The 16,537-nt window shown below is 39.1% G+C and overlaps 1 protein-coding gene across 1 annotated transcript; it reads right to left on the reverse strand.

Moving 5' to 3' along the window:
- Window positions 1-12,422: 12,422 nt before the first annotated feature.
- Window positions 12,423-16,091, reverse strand: ccna2 (cyclin A2). The gene is made up of 8 exons (XM_079672445.1): window positions 15,500-16,091; window positions 14,532-14,781; window positions 14,285-14,391; window positions 13,917-14,140; window positions 13,626-13,830; window positions 13,403-13,516; window positions 13,104-13,237; window positions 12,423-13,005 (listed from the first exon to the last, which is right to left on the reverse strand). The coding sequence occupies exons 1-8, from the start codon at window positions 15,716-15,718 to the stop codon at window positions 12,954-12,956; spliced, it is 1,305 nt and encodes a 434-aa protein (XP_079528571.1). The 5' UTR covers window positions 15,719-16,091; the 3' UTR covers window positions 12,423-12,953.
- Window positions 16,092-16,537: the final 446 nt, after the last annotated feature.

The following is a 16,537-nucleotide window of genomic DNA, read 5'->3' on the forward strand; positions in this document are numbered from 1 at the left end:
AAGCTTCACAAAAAGCTTCCAGGAATACTCGAAACACAGGGTGTTTCACAAGGAAGGCTGCTCCAGAGCCACTATTTCAAGGATGCTACGTCATCGAGTCCAGCCAATGACTGTTCCAATGTCCAGGCTCCTTGGAATTCTACCGAGGCCGGCGTCCTTTGTTGCGGGAAATTTCGAGGCTGCACATGTGTATCCTCCGCGGTCTTAAAATCCCCACAATGCTTTGCGCATGGACCAATTTCCAAATCTTTGGCGGAAATCGCGCTCCATTTAAGGCGGGGCCTCGCATATGACGCACACCTGCACACCTGTTAGCCTGTTCCACCATTCTTCGTTTTCCGAGGCTAGGGCCGTTTCTCAATCATGAGGATGCTGGCTTGGTAGTCGCGTACTTCCAAGTCACTTCCTTCAGAAACGAAGCAAGTATACTTCCAAGTCACAGCTTCGGAAAACGAAGAAGAATGGAACAGGCTAAAAAGTGTGCCACTCTCTCTAATGGTTTCAACATAACCTGTAACGAAAATAAATACCTCACGATGTCTATCTAATTATGAAATTGCTTTACTTTCACGGAACACATTTATGGTGGTAACAAATTTAACAAAGTAACAAATTTACCAACACATTTTCCAACCCACTACATACTTACATTTAAATGTGTGCTGCGTCGGTTTAGCCATTCTCCGCAAGGGTTTTTGAAATTGGTCCGTGCGCAAAGGATTGTGGGGATTTTAAGGACACAAAGTCTACCAATGTGCAGCCTAGAAATTTCCCCCAAACCAAGGACGCGGCCTCGGTGGAATTCCAAGTATGCTGGAGATTGGAACAGTACTTCGGCGGCACTCGATGACGTAGCATCCTTGAAATATTGGCTTGGAAGCCAGTATCCTCGAGATTGAGAAACGGCCTAGGAAGGATTCTTGCCTCGCTTCTGAAGGAAGTGACTCGGAAGACATGTCCTACCAAGGAAGCGTCCTCGACATTGAGAAACACCCATGCTCCGAAGCCTCGACGCAATGCGTAACATCACTACTCATCACACCTCTCCTCTTCATCCCATCTCCTCATCAAATCCAGATCTTCAGCATCATCACCATCGTCTCTAGACCCTGGGGTTATATGCTCACGGCTGCATTTCCTCCTCAAGATATACGATTTCAGGATCGGGTTCTAATCGCCAAAGACTTAACATTTATCATATGGCATGTGTCAATGTTATTTAAACAAAATGAAGTCTCTCCTGATTGAACTGTTGTAAGTACTGAAACACAAATTCAAGGTAGGCTACTTGTACTTTGTACAGAACATTTCCATTTTACACACCTTCATCTAAGAGGAACATTTTAATAGTAACCTCTTTTTCAAACCATGTAGCCTAATTATAATTGAATTAGAATGGTTTTAATAAACTTAAGCTTGGAGTCTTTCTTTGTAGATTGAGAGGTTCTCCTAATTCTCTAAACTACTTGAAATGCCTCTTGGATCAGCTGGGAAATCAATTACAAACTATTAAACAGGAATCTAAAAAGTCAGGTTTTTAGAGACACATCCTCAGAAGACAGTGTCAAGCAAACCAACACATGATGATCTTAAAATATTATAAGGTAAGGTACATCATCATTAACACTTAATAAGAAGACTGCAGAAAGGAACACAATAAATAAACATAATGGAATAACAGATGCATAAAAGAGATACAGAATAGTTTAAAAACAACATTGTAAATACGGTAGGTGCTAAAACACGTTAAAAGACTTCTGGATAAGTGATCATATATGATAATGAAGCGACAGTATTTATATAGGAATGAAATACAACACCTATACAGCAGTTAAAAGCAACCCACACAACAATGCAGCAGTAATATGAATCCAAAACAACCTATATAATAGTAAACCATCGACAGGGAACATTTTGCTGCCTATAATCTGTTTAAATTATATTAAAACGTTTTGTACTTCTTCCACCACTGTTAGTATGTTACTCTCTAAAACAAAGCATGAGTCCAGAGGAATTAGAAACTGTAAGTGTTCTTACCGACAGGTGTGTTTCTGCTCTCTCCTCACAGGTGAAGTGCGGCTCAGGTGGAGCTCTTTATTTTCTCCTCTGCAGCGTCACAAGGGAAAGCTGTCAGGACTTCCTCTTCCTGCAGGGATCGAGTGTCCCGCGCTGTCATTGGAAGCACGAGATCATGACCTCGTCACAACGTTTTTTGTGTGACCTTTAAAAAAATGACAAAGGGTTAAATATTTAAAAGCAAGTGGTTCTAAAGAGATGTTGCTATGAATAGTGGACGCCGTTTTAAGACGTTAAAAAATGTTCTGGTGGGGTTCCTGATATATTTAATTAATGAGAAAATAGTTTTGTTTTGCGAATAATAATTATGAATAAAGTGGTAACTAAATATTTGAAAAAAGGAACTCTAAATGTACTTCTGTCTGACTCTATACCCTTTTTAAATCAACATGTTCCGAAATAAAGTAATTAATATATTAAAAGAACAGATGATTTGTATTTGAGCCTTATCAGAGGTGGATTCTTCGTATCTTGTACTAAAATATAATCACAGTGACATTCAGTTCTACATTACATTTTTACTACATAAGTAAAAAATACTAAATACAGAAAAATATCCTCTGTCAGTGTTATACGATCTATACTTATTGAATTATGCAACCTGTTAAGCCCCGAGCCTGTTTCCAGGTCTCAGGCTCGAAAATGACATTCCCAGAACAAATGACTATAACTTCACTTCTAAAAGGGGTAAATTAATAATCTTTTTTCTCAAAGCAATGACAAACCTGTGAGTTGGATGTAGAAAAGTCAGAATCAATACAGATATTTTAATTTTAAAGTAAATTCAGATTGAACATAAATTATAGTGTCCATCCAAAAAAAAAACATTACTTACTGGCTGTGTCAACCACCTTATGTACACAGATCATCTTTTCCCCGTGCAGTGCTGGCTTACAACAGCTTCTAAGGATTTGTTCCCAGTATGTCATTGATTTTAATATGAAGTATAACGCCAAGAACAGTAGCAAGTGTGTGAAGTAAAGGGGATAAAAAGGCTGTATTTCCTCATTTTATTCTCAGTAGCAACATTCTTCTTGTGTGCAGTGAGATGAAGTACCTTGGTCATTATATCTCTGATGATCTCACAGAGGACAAAGACATCCATAGACAACGCTCCAAACTGTATGCCCGGGCAAAAATATTAACGCGGAAATTTCTGTAGTGCTCTGTAGATGTCAAGGTATCACTTTTTAAAGCTTTCTGTACACCATTGTACACGGCTCACCTGTGGAGTTGCAAAAACTAAAAGTTGCATACAATGATGCTTTACGGTTGCTGTTGAGGGTACCAAGATGGCACAGTGCCAGCCAGCTGTTTGTTAACTTACCTACTGTACCTGTCAAGCCCTTTTAAGAAATGTAGTGTACAAATTCATGTCTCGCCTAGAAGAGTCAGACAATCATGTTATCTCGATTTTAATTAACCCTGTGAAGAGTTCTACTCGGTTCCATGATTTGGAGACATTGGCGCACCAGCCTCTACAGACAGTGAGCATATACAGTATCTGTGGCTAGCTGTAATTGGACTGATTTTAGGTTTTTCATCTGTTTTTTTGTTTATTTATTGTTGTGTATTTTGTCATTTTGTATGTGATATGGACCTTGAGTCTGAAATAAAGATTGAATTGAATTATAGTGAAAACCACCCTTGAATGATGGGATAGTAGATTAAAAGCTTTAGGAATCCAAACTATAACATATAATAAGTACCCTGTATCAAGATTGATGCAAAACAAGTGAAATTTGACCTTTTTAGAGAGGTTTAGCAAAAAATAAATACTTCTGTGGTCATTTGGGTGGATTTTCCATATCTCCGGCCCCCCTTGGTCGATTTTGATGATTGACATCTCTTTTTAACCGTCAGAGCCAATATAATCGAGGGGAAATTCTAAATCCACCTACACGTTACCAAATAAGGAGTACGAGTGATGCGTAGCCAGAATACCCAAAACAGGAAGCTGTCAAACACTCTGGTAGCTATCACAGCAGCTAATATGAAAACTCAGTTTTTGACATAAAAATGGAATGATGTATTATCACTAATCATTTCAAAGTGACACAGACACATTGGATTAACCTTCAGCCGCGTTTTTCTCGTTTTAATGCCATTGAACATAACTTTTGATCAGAACAACAGCTACGACGTTTCTCCCGTTTTTGCTCCATAAAGCTCTGTGTTGTGATGTCTGTATTTGCTTCCCATGTCACGAGTTCTGATCGCTCAGTGATGATACTAATACCTCTAGAATCTGTGGAATCTCAGCTTGCTAGCTAATATATTGATTGTGCAGATCCGATAAGTAATAAAGTATTTATAGCTAGAGTTCTGTGCTAAGTGCGTTAGCAATTTTTCGCTCAGGGCTAATTTAGACGCTTCTTGTGAGATTTGTGTTTTGTTTCAGTAAAAATGGTTCGTATCGTCATTTAGCTGAGTTTCTTCCCGTTAAGTGAGTATGACACATTCATAGTTTATTAAATCTTAAGAAGCCCTGAGACACAATTCCGTGAATATTTTTTACACTTAACCTGTTAAGCCCCGTAACCCCCCGCCGGCGTCATTTAAAATGTTGAGTTGGTTGAGGTAGAGCTATTATTTCATTTAATAATAAGATAAGATCAGAATGTTTTGTATGTAAACCCAAATGTGTAAAGTAACAATGATTGTTAAATGAATGTAGTGGGGTAAAAGTAAATCAGGGTTTAAACTTGAGTGAATTAACAATACCTGCATGTTTTACTTAAGTAATTTGGTTATTTTCTATTACTGAATATCAACAGTGAAAGAGATTCCTTTTAAATAATAATAAACCATTTTGCAGTGAGATTTAACATGTCATTTTGATTAGTTGGCTGCCTCTCCCTTACACATATCCAGTGTATGTTTCATTTCGGAGGACATGTTTTCACGAACGGTTGATTCCAGGCAGACGAGTGTTACTGCAAACAGGAGACGAGCAGATGCTGGAAGTCTGACAGGAGTGAAGGGATCAGCAGAGCGAGTCGCCGAGGTGCATCTCACATATAATCAACACTGCCCCTGCAAACCTTAATTAAAGTGAGAGCTGTAATGAAGGATGAGAGTGTGAACACCATCTCTCAGGTTATCCGGTTACAGGCGCTCCAGTTTCATCTCAGACTGACATTGAACCAATTTTCATTAATCCGTTATAAACAAGCAGCTAATAACACATTCATCAGATTGAATATTGATTTATTTTCTTTCATTCCTCTATAATTGAGAAGTTGTTTTAGTCCATACCCTTCATGATTAATCATGCAATGGATCACTGTTTGAAAATAAAATCTATGATAAATATTTTAATTCCTTAACCCTTGTGTTGTGTTCGAAAGCTGTACATGATGTTCACGGGTATTTCATTTTGACCCATGATTTATCTCAGTCCAAAACACTCAAAAAGAATGACTATCATCCAATATTGTTTTAACTACATCATAACTAACTTATAATGCATGCATAACCGTACAATCCTGTTGTAATTGTATTGTATGGCCCAAAAACACATTACACCACATATTGCACACGTGCCTGTGTGTTTTCAGGTTCAAGTGTTAGTGTACATATTCTTTGAGAAAGGTCGGGTTACCGTGGGGGGAGGGGAGATCAGGTGCATGTTGCGAAAAATTATTGTTACAGTGAATGAAGGGGGTGGGGGTGTCTAAAGTCAAAGATGAATCTTGATTGGGCCAAATATGGCCCGAGTCACCCACAACAATTCTGCTGGGTCTCCCCAGACTCGAACACCAAATTATACACTTTTTCTTCTAGTGACCTTCAGACTTGGCTAAAATTGTCCAAATCAGTTTTGTAGTGTTTATATCTGTTGTGGAGGATATCATGAAGCCTTGTTCCGATCAAAAAAACTAGATTGTAGTTATTATATAATTGTAACTTGAAACAGGTCACGGGAGACCCGAACACAACATAAGGGTTAATGGAGGTTTTGATTCCATCTATAGTCTTGGGGTTATTCCTTTATTATGCTCATTTAAAATGTCATAATTGTATTTTGTGCCTTTATACTGTGACGTGTTTACATGCTTTAATGTTCAAAAGATCTTTATTTTAGTGGCTTAAACCTAGTATTTCAGAAATAATTTGGAAAGAAAAAAACGCTTTATTATGTGCATGCATTAATCATAGTGCCTCCAAGGAGGGCAATCAGTGCAGTGTTTTTATAAAAGCCAAATCATAGCTAAATCCCAAATTGATGTCTTTTTAGGTGTTGAAATTCTCTTCCTGGACAAATTACCTAATTTAAATGTCATACAGTATTTTGCAGAATGGCCCTGTTACTAATTTACATAAATAAAGTTAATAAAATTCATATAAAACACCCCCGTATCTCCAAAAGAAGAAGAAAATCTAAAGCTCCAGAGCAGATGGACTTTGACGTGATGTCAAATTGAGTTTCAAGATTTACATTTTTTACCTCAAAATAAAATGAGTTTTCATTCAAGAAGCAACAGCCATAAAGTGCTCTAACTTTAAAAATCAGGGAGCTGCTGACTGCTTCCCCTTCCTGCTCCCTGAGTTGTTTGTTGTTTCTAAACTGAATCAATGTGATTTTTGATTCATGAGCGTAGCGCCATGGGACAGCAGGTGTACAGAGCTGTGGACTGATCACTTTGTCAGGTGCTGACTGACAGACAATAAGCCATCATCAATCACAAGACATCCACAAACAGCTCTCAGAGGCTGTTTCATGTTCTCCTCTCTGCTGAGGGCAGGTGTTATCAATGCAGATGGCTCTATTTCAACAAATATTAGCTGGCCTCTTGAGCACATCATAATATTTGAGTCAGTTTTTTGAAGGGTGAAAATCTACCTTTTGCGTTTGCTAACTTTCCACAGCCCTGCTGGAAAGAACAATGTAGCATTGGACAGAGAGTACAGTTTCCAGTGTGGCCCATTTGAATAGACATTTAAGTAGAAAACTCCATGTAAGATGAGCACTGCCTGCTGTCCGACAATTCCTTCAAGACAGAACAATATGATGTAGTTGTATTAGCTGCACCAGTATTGATTATCTGGAGTTGATAGGGAAGTTAGCCTGTTTGCCTGTTAGCTTATAGCGTGTTAAATGAACAATCAAATGACGGCATGATGTGAGCCTTGAAAACAATGTCCTATTACTTGGGAAACTACCAGCAAAGTTAGCTTTGCCTGCTGTCAGGCATACTTGCTTCAAAACATAGGAAAGAACAACATTAGGTGTATAGTCTATTATCCGCACCAACATTGATTACCTGGAGGTGGTAGGGAAGTTGGCCTGTTTGCCTGTTAGCTTCTTTAGCCTCGATTCCACTATAAAGAAAATAGGCTTTAGGGCCTACAACCTCTGAACCATAGCCCTCTCATTCTAGAATATGCTCAGTCCTATTATATTAAGCAAAACATGTCTCTTCATCTCACCAAATAATATTTATTTTAAGCTAATAAGCATGACTACTTAAGATAAGATAATTGCATCTTGCCATTAGATCCATATTTAGCACATCTGCATTGAAAGCTTTTAGCTAGAGATAGCATGTGATGTTTGTTAGCATAAATGCAAGCAGGGGAAACGCTGTCTAAAGAAAACATATCTGGGTCATTCCTAGCATTCGGTGCCATTTCATTTAGGGTATTCAAAAATAAAAAACCTAATTTTCCATGTTTTTTTAAAATTTAATCTGAATGATGGCTTGTTAAAGTATAAGAAAAATATTTTGGTCAAGCTCAGGATATTAAGCTTAAACATTTATTTTTGTACCATCCCCAGTTACTGTGTGTGCACCTGTTACTGTGAAATATAATAACAGGGTGGACGGTAACAGGGTGGACATTTTATGCTAAACTTGGCTATTGCTACATGTGTGATGATAATCAAGCTAGGACTCGGTGACAACAGAAACATATATTTGATAGATATATTCACCATATTTTCTAAATGTAAAACAAATGATCAGTTCCACTAAAAATGAGCATAACAGGGTGGACATTTTATGCTTTACCGCAATAGTTAAGTTCTTTAAAACATTAGAAAAACGTTGAAGGAAGAACGCATTCACTCTGCTTCTTGAAGATTATTTCCCACTCAAAATGTATCCTTCTTCTTCTTGAGTCATACAAATAGTAGAATAGTAAAGGGGCGTGTCCAGACGGATTCAAATCAGAGTAACAGGGGGGACATTCAAACAGGGGACACACACTTTATTTTCAATACAAATGAATTAATAACAACAATTTCAATTTGGTGAGGAATATTAGCAAAAGGGTCATACAACACTCACAAAAATGTAGAATTTGTTTCTATTTCTTTGATTTCTTTTTGTATATCTGTTACAGAAGTTGAGCAAACATGATTGGGGACACAGCAATTTGGCCTACTTGTGCTAAAATCAGAGTAATTATTTAGAATTGTTTATATCCTGGCTAAATAACATTGTTGTTTTATGGTAGAGGGTATAAACATTTAAAACCAAGCTTTTAAAAAATAAGCATTAGACCTTTTAAATACAAAATATATGATATAATGTGGTGGGGACCTAAATGGCACTGAATGCTAGGAATGACCAGCTCATCTAAAACTCAGAAATTAATTTATAATGTTGCATCTTGTTAGTTGAGTCAATACAAAATAAATAAGTGTAAAAACCACATTGTGCCATGCTAAACCATGCTAATCATCTGCCCGCTGAAATGACCCTTAAGAACATAATTAAAAACCTGATTAAAAAGCAAAATAATGTTAATATGTTAAACTACTTAAGCATGTTAGTTAACATGTGAGCAGCAGAATAGCATGTTACATGTAAATTACTAATAAGTGAAAAATAACATCAGCTGTCAGCTTTGAATCCGTGTCTTGTGATTGTTAACAATAAATACATACTCCAAATAGGTATGATTAAGACGAATAGTAATACCAATGTAAACCGTGATACTGTTACCACTCCAAGTGTTTTCATAGCTCACACAACAACACAACCATAGGGGCCAGGAAATGGACACAGAATGTGGGACAGAGACTGTTCCACTTTCACCACATGTTATCTGATGTTCTTATCGTTTCTTGACCAGAAGCTCTCTCTCCAATGTCTTCAGGATAAACCCAGCAGGGGAATACAACAGACAGGACACTGTCCCATGGATGCTGTCACTCGGTAAATGTCTGAATTAATAAGGATTTTCTCTTATGGGTCTGCACATGTGCAATGTATTCGCAGACATATGGCACTGTACTTATTAGAGGACGATTGAGACAACACAGACGGTCAGGAGTGCCAGGGGACACATTTCAGCTCAACAACAGAGAAGGAGAAACATGGCGTCGTGGGATCTACGCACAATGTCAGACCTCATTAAACAGAAGCTCAGTTGCTGAAGGGAGCTGCAAACTGTTATTAGTTTCTCTAATAACCTGTGTTCTGACGTGTTGAAGGGAAAACCATGAAGATGTCCTTGTTTGAAATAGAGATAGTAGGAGTTTTCAGACCGACCAATAGAAGTGAGAGACCGTATTAACAGGAACAACCTTTTGGGAAATACACTTATTAGCTTACTTGACAAGAATAACACAATAAGATTCATGGCCATCACCTCTTTACTCTTTGTATGCAGCAAGTTTTAGCAGCTGGTTAGCTTAGCTTAGCATAAAGACTTGAATCAGAAGAACAGCTGGCCTAGCTCGGTCTGAATAGGCCAATATGTACACTTTGACTTCTGTACAGGTTAAAGTCGATAATTAGAAAGCTTTATAGGCAGTTATATTTTGTAACCTTTGTACAAAGTTAGGAAAGATGTTACCCCTGTTTCCTGTCTTTATGCTAAGCTATCTGCTGTTTCTAAAATGGATTCAATCAAAAATTACTTAAATTAAAAGGGGTAGTTATCAGTGACAAAGTAGTACCAAATATAAACCAGTTTATTTTGTGCAAATGAAACATAATACTGAAAACGAGGACACTCACAATTAAGACATTTGTTGACTCTTCGCAGAACATCAGTGCCCTGCTCTGTTAGGGAATTATGCAAAATTATTTTTTCTTTTTATAAAAATCAACTCTATCTTCTCATCTTACTTGGCAAGAAAATAAAAAGGCAAACAGAAGCCACAAAAACAACAGAAAATAGATGCCTTTAAATGAATCTATGGGTAGAAATATTAACGCTAAGGCATCTCACCCAAGAGCTCTCAGTCTGAAACATGTTCGTTTTAGTTCTTGCTCTTTTCGAAAATTAACTGTCGATGTTTAATTAACATGCTCCCCCTCAGGGAAGTGGATATATTGATTCCTCTCGCAGCATTTAATCACAGACAGCCTGGCGACCTCTCACTAATGACTAAAGAACATCAATACACCTAAGAAACAATGATAGAAAAGGGTTAAAAAGCCTCTGCATATGTTCAGTCACCACTTGGTAATGAACACCGGCGAAACTCTTCTTGCAGTTCACATTTTGCTTTTCCCTCTAGGGTCTCGTTTACTCTGTCTTTTGACATGGACAGGGAGGTGAAAGGAAGCGGCACATAGCTCTTTTCATATTTCTCCTCGTTGGCATATCCTCAATGTTCCTCCTGCCAATTTACCAATGAGATGAGAGAAATGCAAATGGCCCACCTGGATGCAATGCTTTAATCAGCATTTTAATCTTGGCAGTGCTTTTTCTCAGCAAATAAGATGCTTGTGCTTGTCTCTGTTTATCCACCTGAGAGATCAAATGAAATAGCTGTTGCATTATAATAAGGTTTTTAATTTTGCAGGATAATATAGATGTTTCCTCATGCATGTCAGAGGGACAATGTTGTAGAAACCATATTACACTGTTAAAAAGTAAAAAAAACAGACAGTGATTTCTATAGACATGTACACGTTTTATTATTTTTAGAGGGAATATAAGCATTGGAGTTTTAAAGTCATTTTCTTACATGAATCTGCAAAGAAACTCCAACACGCCTCATCCCTGGCATTGTTTTTGGCAGATTTGTCCCCTTTTCTTTCACAACACGTGCTGAAGCCTCTGTTCTAAGCCAGGTTGCCTGAAAGAGCGTCCAGGCTGCAGTGAGGATTTCCCCACCGAGTTACTCAGCTGCTTGAGGAGCATCCAGAGGAGAAGCAGCATGAGGGTGAGGAGTCCGAGGAGCAGCCCCACGTACAGGCTCAGGTTCACGCTCCAGTCCAGAGCCAGGGGCAGCGAGGTGGACTCCACCAGAAATTGTCTGGGGGCAGGCATGAGGTTAGGTAGAAACCCACCCTGCCTACCTCTTCCAACAATAACGAAAAAACCTCTTTTCCCACACTTTGATCTTCTCAGGGGTTTACAGATGCTGTGCTGTAGCTGAAGGAGCCATTGTACGAACAGGTATCCAACTGGTTTTGCTATGTTATTGAATTCCCCTCTGTTCCCATGGTTTTATTCTCGATAGAGTCCCATGTGAGTGCCGTCAGTAAGATATAAAACCTGTTGAGAGTGTGTGCATGGTCTCAGCTGTCCATTCTCCTGAAATGGTGGAAGGCTCTCTGCAGCTGGATGTGCTTCCTCTCTCCTGCCAGACTCCTCGCACAAAGCCTGCCTCCCAATTTATCATGAGAAAGTGGGGAAGAGAGAGAGATGCCTACAACGTCACCAGCTCTCTCACTTCACTTTCACCAAGGAAATCAAATCAGTGAATGACGACTAAAAAAAAAAGAAGCCAATCTGATGTCATTAATAATTCATGCAGACAAAAAAGGAGCAATGGCTTGCCACGCATGATATTTATGTTTCCATTATACTAATTAAAAATTCAGTCTAACAATTTATTTAGACCATGTTGGATTTACATTACTTACTTTGAGGGATAGTAATCATTTCATTGAAGAATTTTCCATAGGCTAAAGTGTAAATGCGTTGTTCAAGCCATTCTCCTATTTTATAAACAGGCTTTTTATTTGACTAAATCTTATTTCTGTGAACGATTTAACAAGCCACGTTTAAAGTTGGAAGTGTTTAGTACATAAACACCTTTTTGCATATGAGATCATTTATTCCTTTGCTTTAAAAGGTTAGCCTTCAGGTGTGTCCAACAGTTTAAACGTGTCTATGCAGGCTATTCCCCACAGGTTAAATGATGGTCTGAATACAATCAGAGCTACGCTAACTTGTGTTGACTTTTCTGTTGAAGTCAGAGTGTTTGAACTCAAAGTATTGCAGAAGAGATGTTAAAAATAGAATGTCCACTTCAAGACATGGAATTACCATTAGTTGAATTTCCCTTTGTAAATAGAAGAAAACCTTTGAGCAAAAGTGGTCCTCTGCTGCCCCCATGTGTTCAATGTGAGCATAAAGATGTAGACATGAAGTCTGACTTTAAATGCATTTTATTTACAAGAGCCATATTTTACAGTGCAGATGGTGCCTTGACAAAAGCAGTAGAATTTACAAGACTCCAATATAATGACAGCTGACTCCACTACAGACAAAATGTACTTTAATCTGCATTTCACGACGTCAAAAGTTTAACCATCAACAATGACTGCTTTTGACCCAAAACCATTAAAAGTGTAAAAAACAGGTTTTGAGTTCAGAACATTACAGGTCTAGTGGAGATTAAGACGCTGTAGCTTGAAGCAGAATGAGCGCTGATAAGGCCTCTACATTTTGTCTGTGATTAGAAGTCAACATTAAAACTGCTTGATTCACCAACAAAACTGTAGCATCTGGTGTGATGTCAGGATTATATAAAAATACCTTTTTAAAAAAAAACTCTAAACATCTAGCGCTACCCCAAGAAGAGTAGGCATTTTCATTTTAAATTGTGGTATACATCATTAAAAAAATATTGAAGACCGACAGGGTTACAAAACTACACGGGGGGAGGGGGGGAAGAGAAGTTAGTTCAGCAGCAATTTCGACGGTGCATCGATGAGGGAAACTTCAGAGTACCTGGAAGATAAATAAAGTATTTTAGAACAATTGTTCGACTTCATAAAACAATAGCCAATCCAAGGCGTCCAATAATGAGACTAGTAGAAGCTACTCACTTGGGGCCCTTGTATTTCTCTCGAACAGACTGCTGCGCATGCTGAGCAGCATTGAGGTAAATTTGGTGCAGATCCTCAACACAAGGCATCAGATCTTCCAGGGAGTAGCCGCTCATCTCTGTCAAGGACTTGGGCTGAGGAGCAGACATGGAGAGTCATGTTGCCGTTTGCACACACAAGGAAAATGATTCCCATTCAGGGGAAGCTAGATGTTTAAACTGACATCTTTCAGCAGAGGCTTTCACAAATATATCTTTCACATTATGGTGTCGTTTAGACCATTTTATCTAAAAACTTACCCATGAGCCACCAGTCACCGTGTGGTTTGCCAGAGTGTAGGCTGCAGCTGCTGTGTGGGATGGGATGTACTTCAGGAAGGGATCAGAGTCGACCAGACTGAGCTCCCCAAGGTACTGCAAAACAAAATGTAGGGATCAGTCGTTGCCCCCTTGGATAGAAAATGTTTGATATCGCGTCCAGAAGCATTGGGACTTTTATAAAATATTTGTTCTGCAAGCTTACCATTGCCAGGCTCTGCACCTGTTGGTTGACTGACTTATTGAGGAAGTACTGGGAGAGAAACTGGATAATTGTTGGAGCAGCCAGATCAAAGGAAAGCACTTTAAGCACCAAATGCTCCATTCTCAACACTTGCTTCTTTGTGTAGGTGTCGTCTGTGATGTAAACAAACTCTGCCACCTCTGGGGGGTAGATTTCTTCAAATTTCCTGCAGAGGAACATTAAAATAAACATTTCACACATCAGGAAAGAATACAATAAAACATTGCATTTCAATATAATATGTGTACATACGAAGCCAACAGCATCGCGGCGGTGCCGACCAGCTGCAGCTTTCCCCTCAGGACAGACATGGACGAGAGGAAGCGATCGATGTAGTTTACAGCCAGGTACAGAGTCTCATTCTGGAGCTTGTACTCTTCTCCAACTTCGACCAGCCAGTCCACCAGGATGGCCCTCATGCTGTTGGTGATGTCCGGCTGCTTCTTCATGTAGCCTGCTTTAGGCCTGGTCTTAATCTGTGGAGCAGAGAGTTACTCAACAACTTGCAGGAGAATTGTGAATACCTGAATGAGCTCTAGAAAAGGCCTCGTCAATTATATTTAACTTGCAAAACATGGCTTAAAGGATTGAGGCAGAGATGCATTTGTAGTATTTCTCACCTCCATTTCCCTCAGGTATGTGTGGATTTCGGCAGCATACTCTGGGACATCATTTACATCAACTAGTTTCTCCTCCCCCTCAACCACAGACATGTCCATGGGAGAGTCTGAGGAAAGAAAAGTTTAACATTTAGTGCAATCAAAAGTGTGTGTTTCTGCAAAGCACAGGATTGTGATTGTCAATTACAAAAATGAAGATGGTTTGTCTGAGGTGTCTTGTAAAGGTTGCAATGTATTCAGAACCCACCAAAGCTGACATCCATTGATGATGGAATATCGAGGGTGGCCAGGGGCTGTCGGAGCCGTGCCACAGCACTGATTGCGAGGGAAGTCGCTTCAGCGCTGGCCTTTGCTTTGACCACAGGCTGTGGCTTCTTGATGCAGGCGCCATCAGGCTCATCCACATGGATCTGGAAGATGGGTGGCTTGGCGACTGGCTTCTCTGAGCAGTTTCTGCCCAAATCTTCATTTTTGCAGGACAAGGACTGTGATGATTCCTGAAAGCAGAAAAAAAAAAAAACTGTTCAGCTATTTATCCCACAATGGGAAATGTTTACACACCTGAAATAACCCTACAATAGTACAAGACATTAAAAAGTGTTGGTTCTACAATCTAAATATGTAATTGAAGGCTCATATACCGAGGCTACAGAAAGCATGAGATTGTAAAGTGTTTATTTGTATAGGGATTTAAAAAAAGAAGGTCACTTCGCATCAAATCAGGCATGTGAAATTCCACAAGCTACTTTTAAAGCACATCGATATTGCATACATTTTTTGTGCATCTAAAATAGGATGATAGCATCGAGCACTTATGCAACAGCCACTCATAGTATACAACCAACAGAGAAGGCGGGAGGAACTCACGTACACACAGATGATTAATTAGACATTAAACCACAAGACAAGTCTGTAGTGAATAATAAAATCCGCTGAATACAGCAGTAAAAGGATTAAGTATTTCACAAATGGTGAGATTAAAATGGCGGACTATCTGGAAAACAGAAGTATCCAATATCTTTAAAAGTACATTAATCTGCATTGTTTTATAACCATGACGCAGTAAAGCTGAAGTAATGTTAACTAGCGAGTGTAACAAATTATTTGCCTCCAAAAACTACAATGGCACCCCCTCCTTTCTTATTTACAGTCATAATTAGCAGACACTAGCTGCAGCTTGGTGAGCTATGGTAGCATCGTTGTCCCCACACTTACCTGTTTCTCGCACTGGTTCTGGGCTTTGATCCGCAGGTTGTTCTGCAGGGCTCCCAGCACGGTTCTGCTGCCGGCGGCTCCTTGTTTCGGTGCAAGGTTTTCTTGGTTTTCGTTTGCAGCAGCTCGGGGTTTCATGGAGCCTCTCAGTCGTGACAGCACATTCTCTTGGTTGTGAAGCGCACTAGTAGCCGCGCTTCTCTCTCTGCTAACTCCAGACATGTTTCCCCCTCAAATAACAAACTGTCTTTGCTTGCCTGAGATGCTACAGCTGGTGTGTGCTCTTGTAAATCACTCAAATATAAAGCGTTTCGAAGTATCGCGTATGGAAGGTTATATATGAAGGCTAGCGTTAGCTGCTAGCTTGCTGAGGAAGGTTCTGTTGAGATGGCAACGACTCTTGGAACTGAGGCGCTTAAATAAACAAAGTCACAAAACACAACCAAGTGCACCGGTGGTACAATTACAACGAGGTTCAATGTGTTTCTCAAGTCGCCATACTCGAGAGTAGTTCCAAAATGATTTTACCAACCTACAAACAGCAGCAGCAGCTAGCCTTCAGTGCATAAACAGTAAATCGTGCAGATGTAGGTTTGTAGCTTTCTCTCAGTTCAAGTAGCCCGCGAGGATTGAAACGGACCAATCACAGACCGCACAGGGAGTGACGGAGGCAGTTGTACGGGTGCCGGTAGAGGACAATATTCGCTTTATTGCATATTCACAACCGGTTTGACACATTTGAATGTAAAAGGCGCACAATTTATTGTTCAGCGTAACAGCTGCGATATGGTATCCACAGCGTGTATTTAAGTATAACTAGTAATAAAGCTTTGCATAAATACTCTGGAACAAGTACAAGTATTGCATTTAAAAGTATTACCATCAAAATATACTTAAAATTACTCATATGTAGTATATACCTTGTGCATTAATGAGTAAACATCCTACATTAATATATTACTAATAATAATAATAATAACTTTATTTTATTTATAATAAAATATCATCAGACAATACAAACACATGCTCTATTGGAATTTC

The sequence above is a fragment of the Notothenia rossii genome (assembly GCF_949606895.1).
Source record: "Notothenia rossii genome assembly, chromosome: 3".
Lineage (NCBI taxonomy): Eukaryota > Metazoa > Chordata > Actinopteri > Perciformes > Nototheniidae > Notothenia > Notothenia rossii.

Excerpts from the sequence above, each read along its gene's own strand:
- ccna2 (XM_079672445.1), bottom strand. The coding sequence starts at position 15,718 with ATGTCTGGAGTTAGCAGAGAGAGAAGCGCGGCTACTAGTGCGCTTCAC. Across the intron at positions 14,782-15,499 it reads AGAACCAGTGCGAGAAACAG|GAATCATCACAGTCCTTGTC; the intron begins GTAAGTGTGGGG and ends TTCTGCTTTCAG. Across the intron at positions 13,831-13,916 it reads GCCGCGATGCTGTTGGCTTC|GAAATTTGAAGAAATCTACC; the intron begins GTATGTACACAT and ends GTTCCTCTGCAG.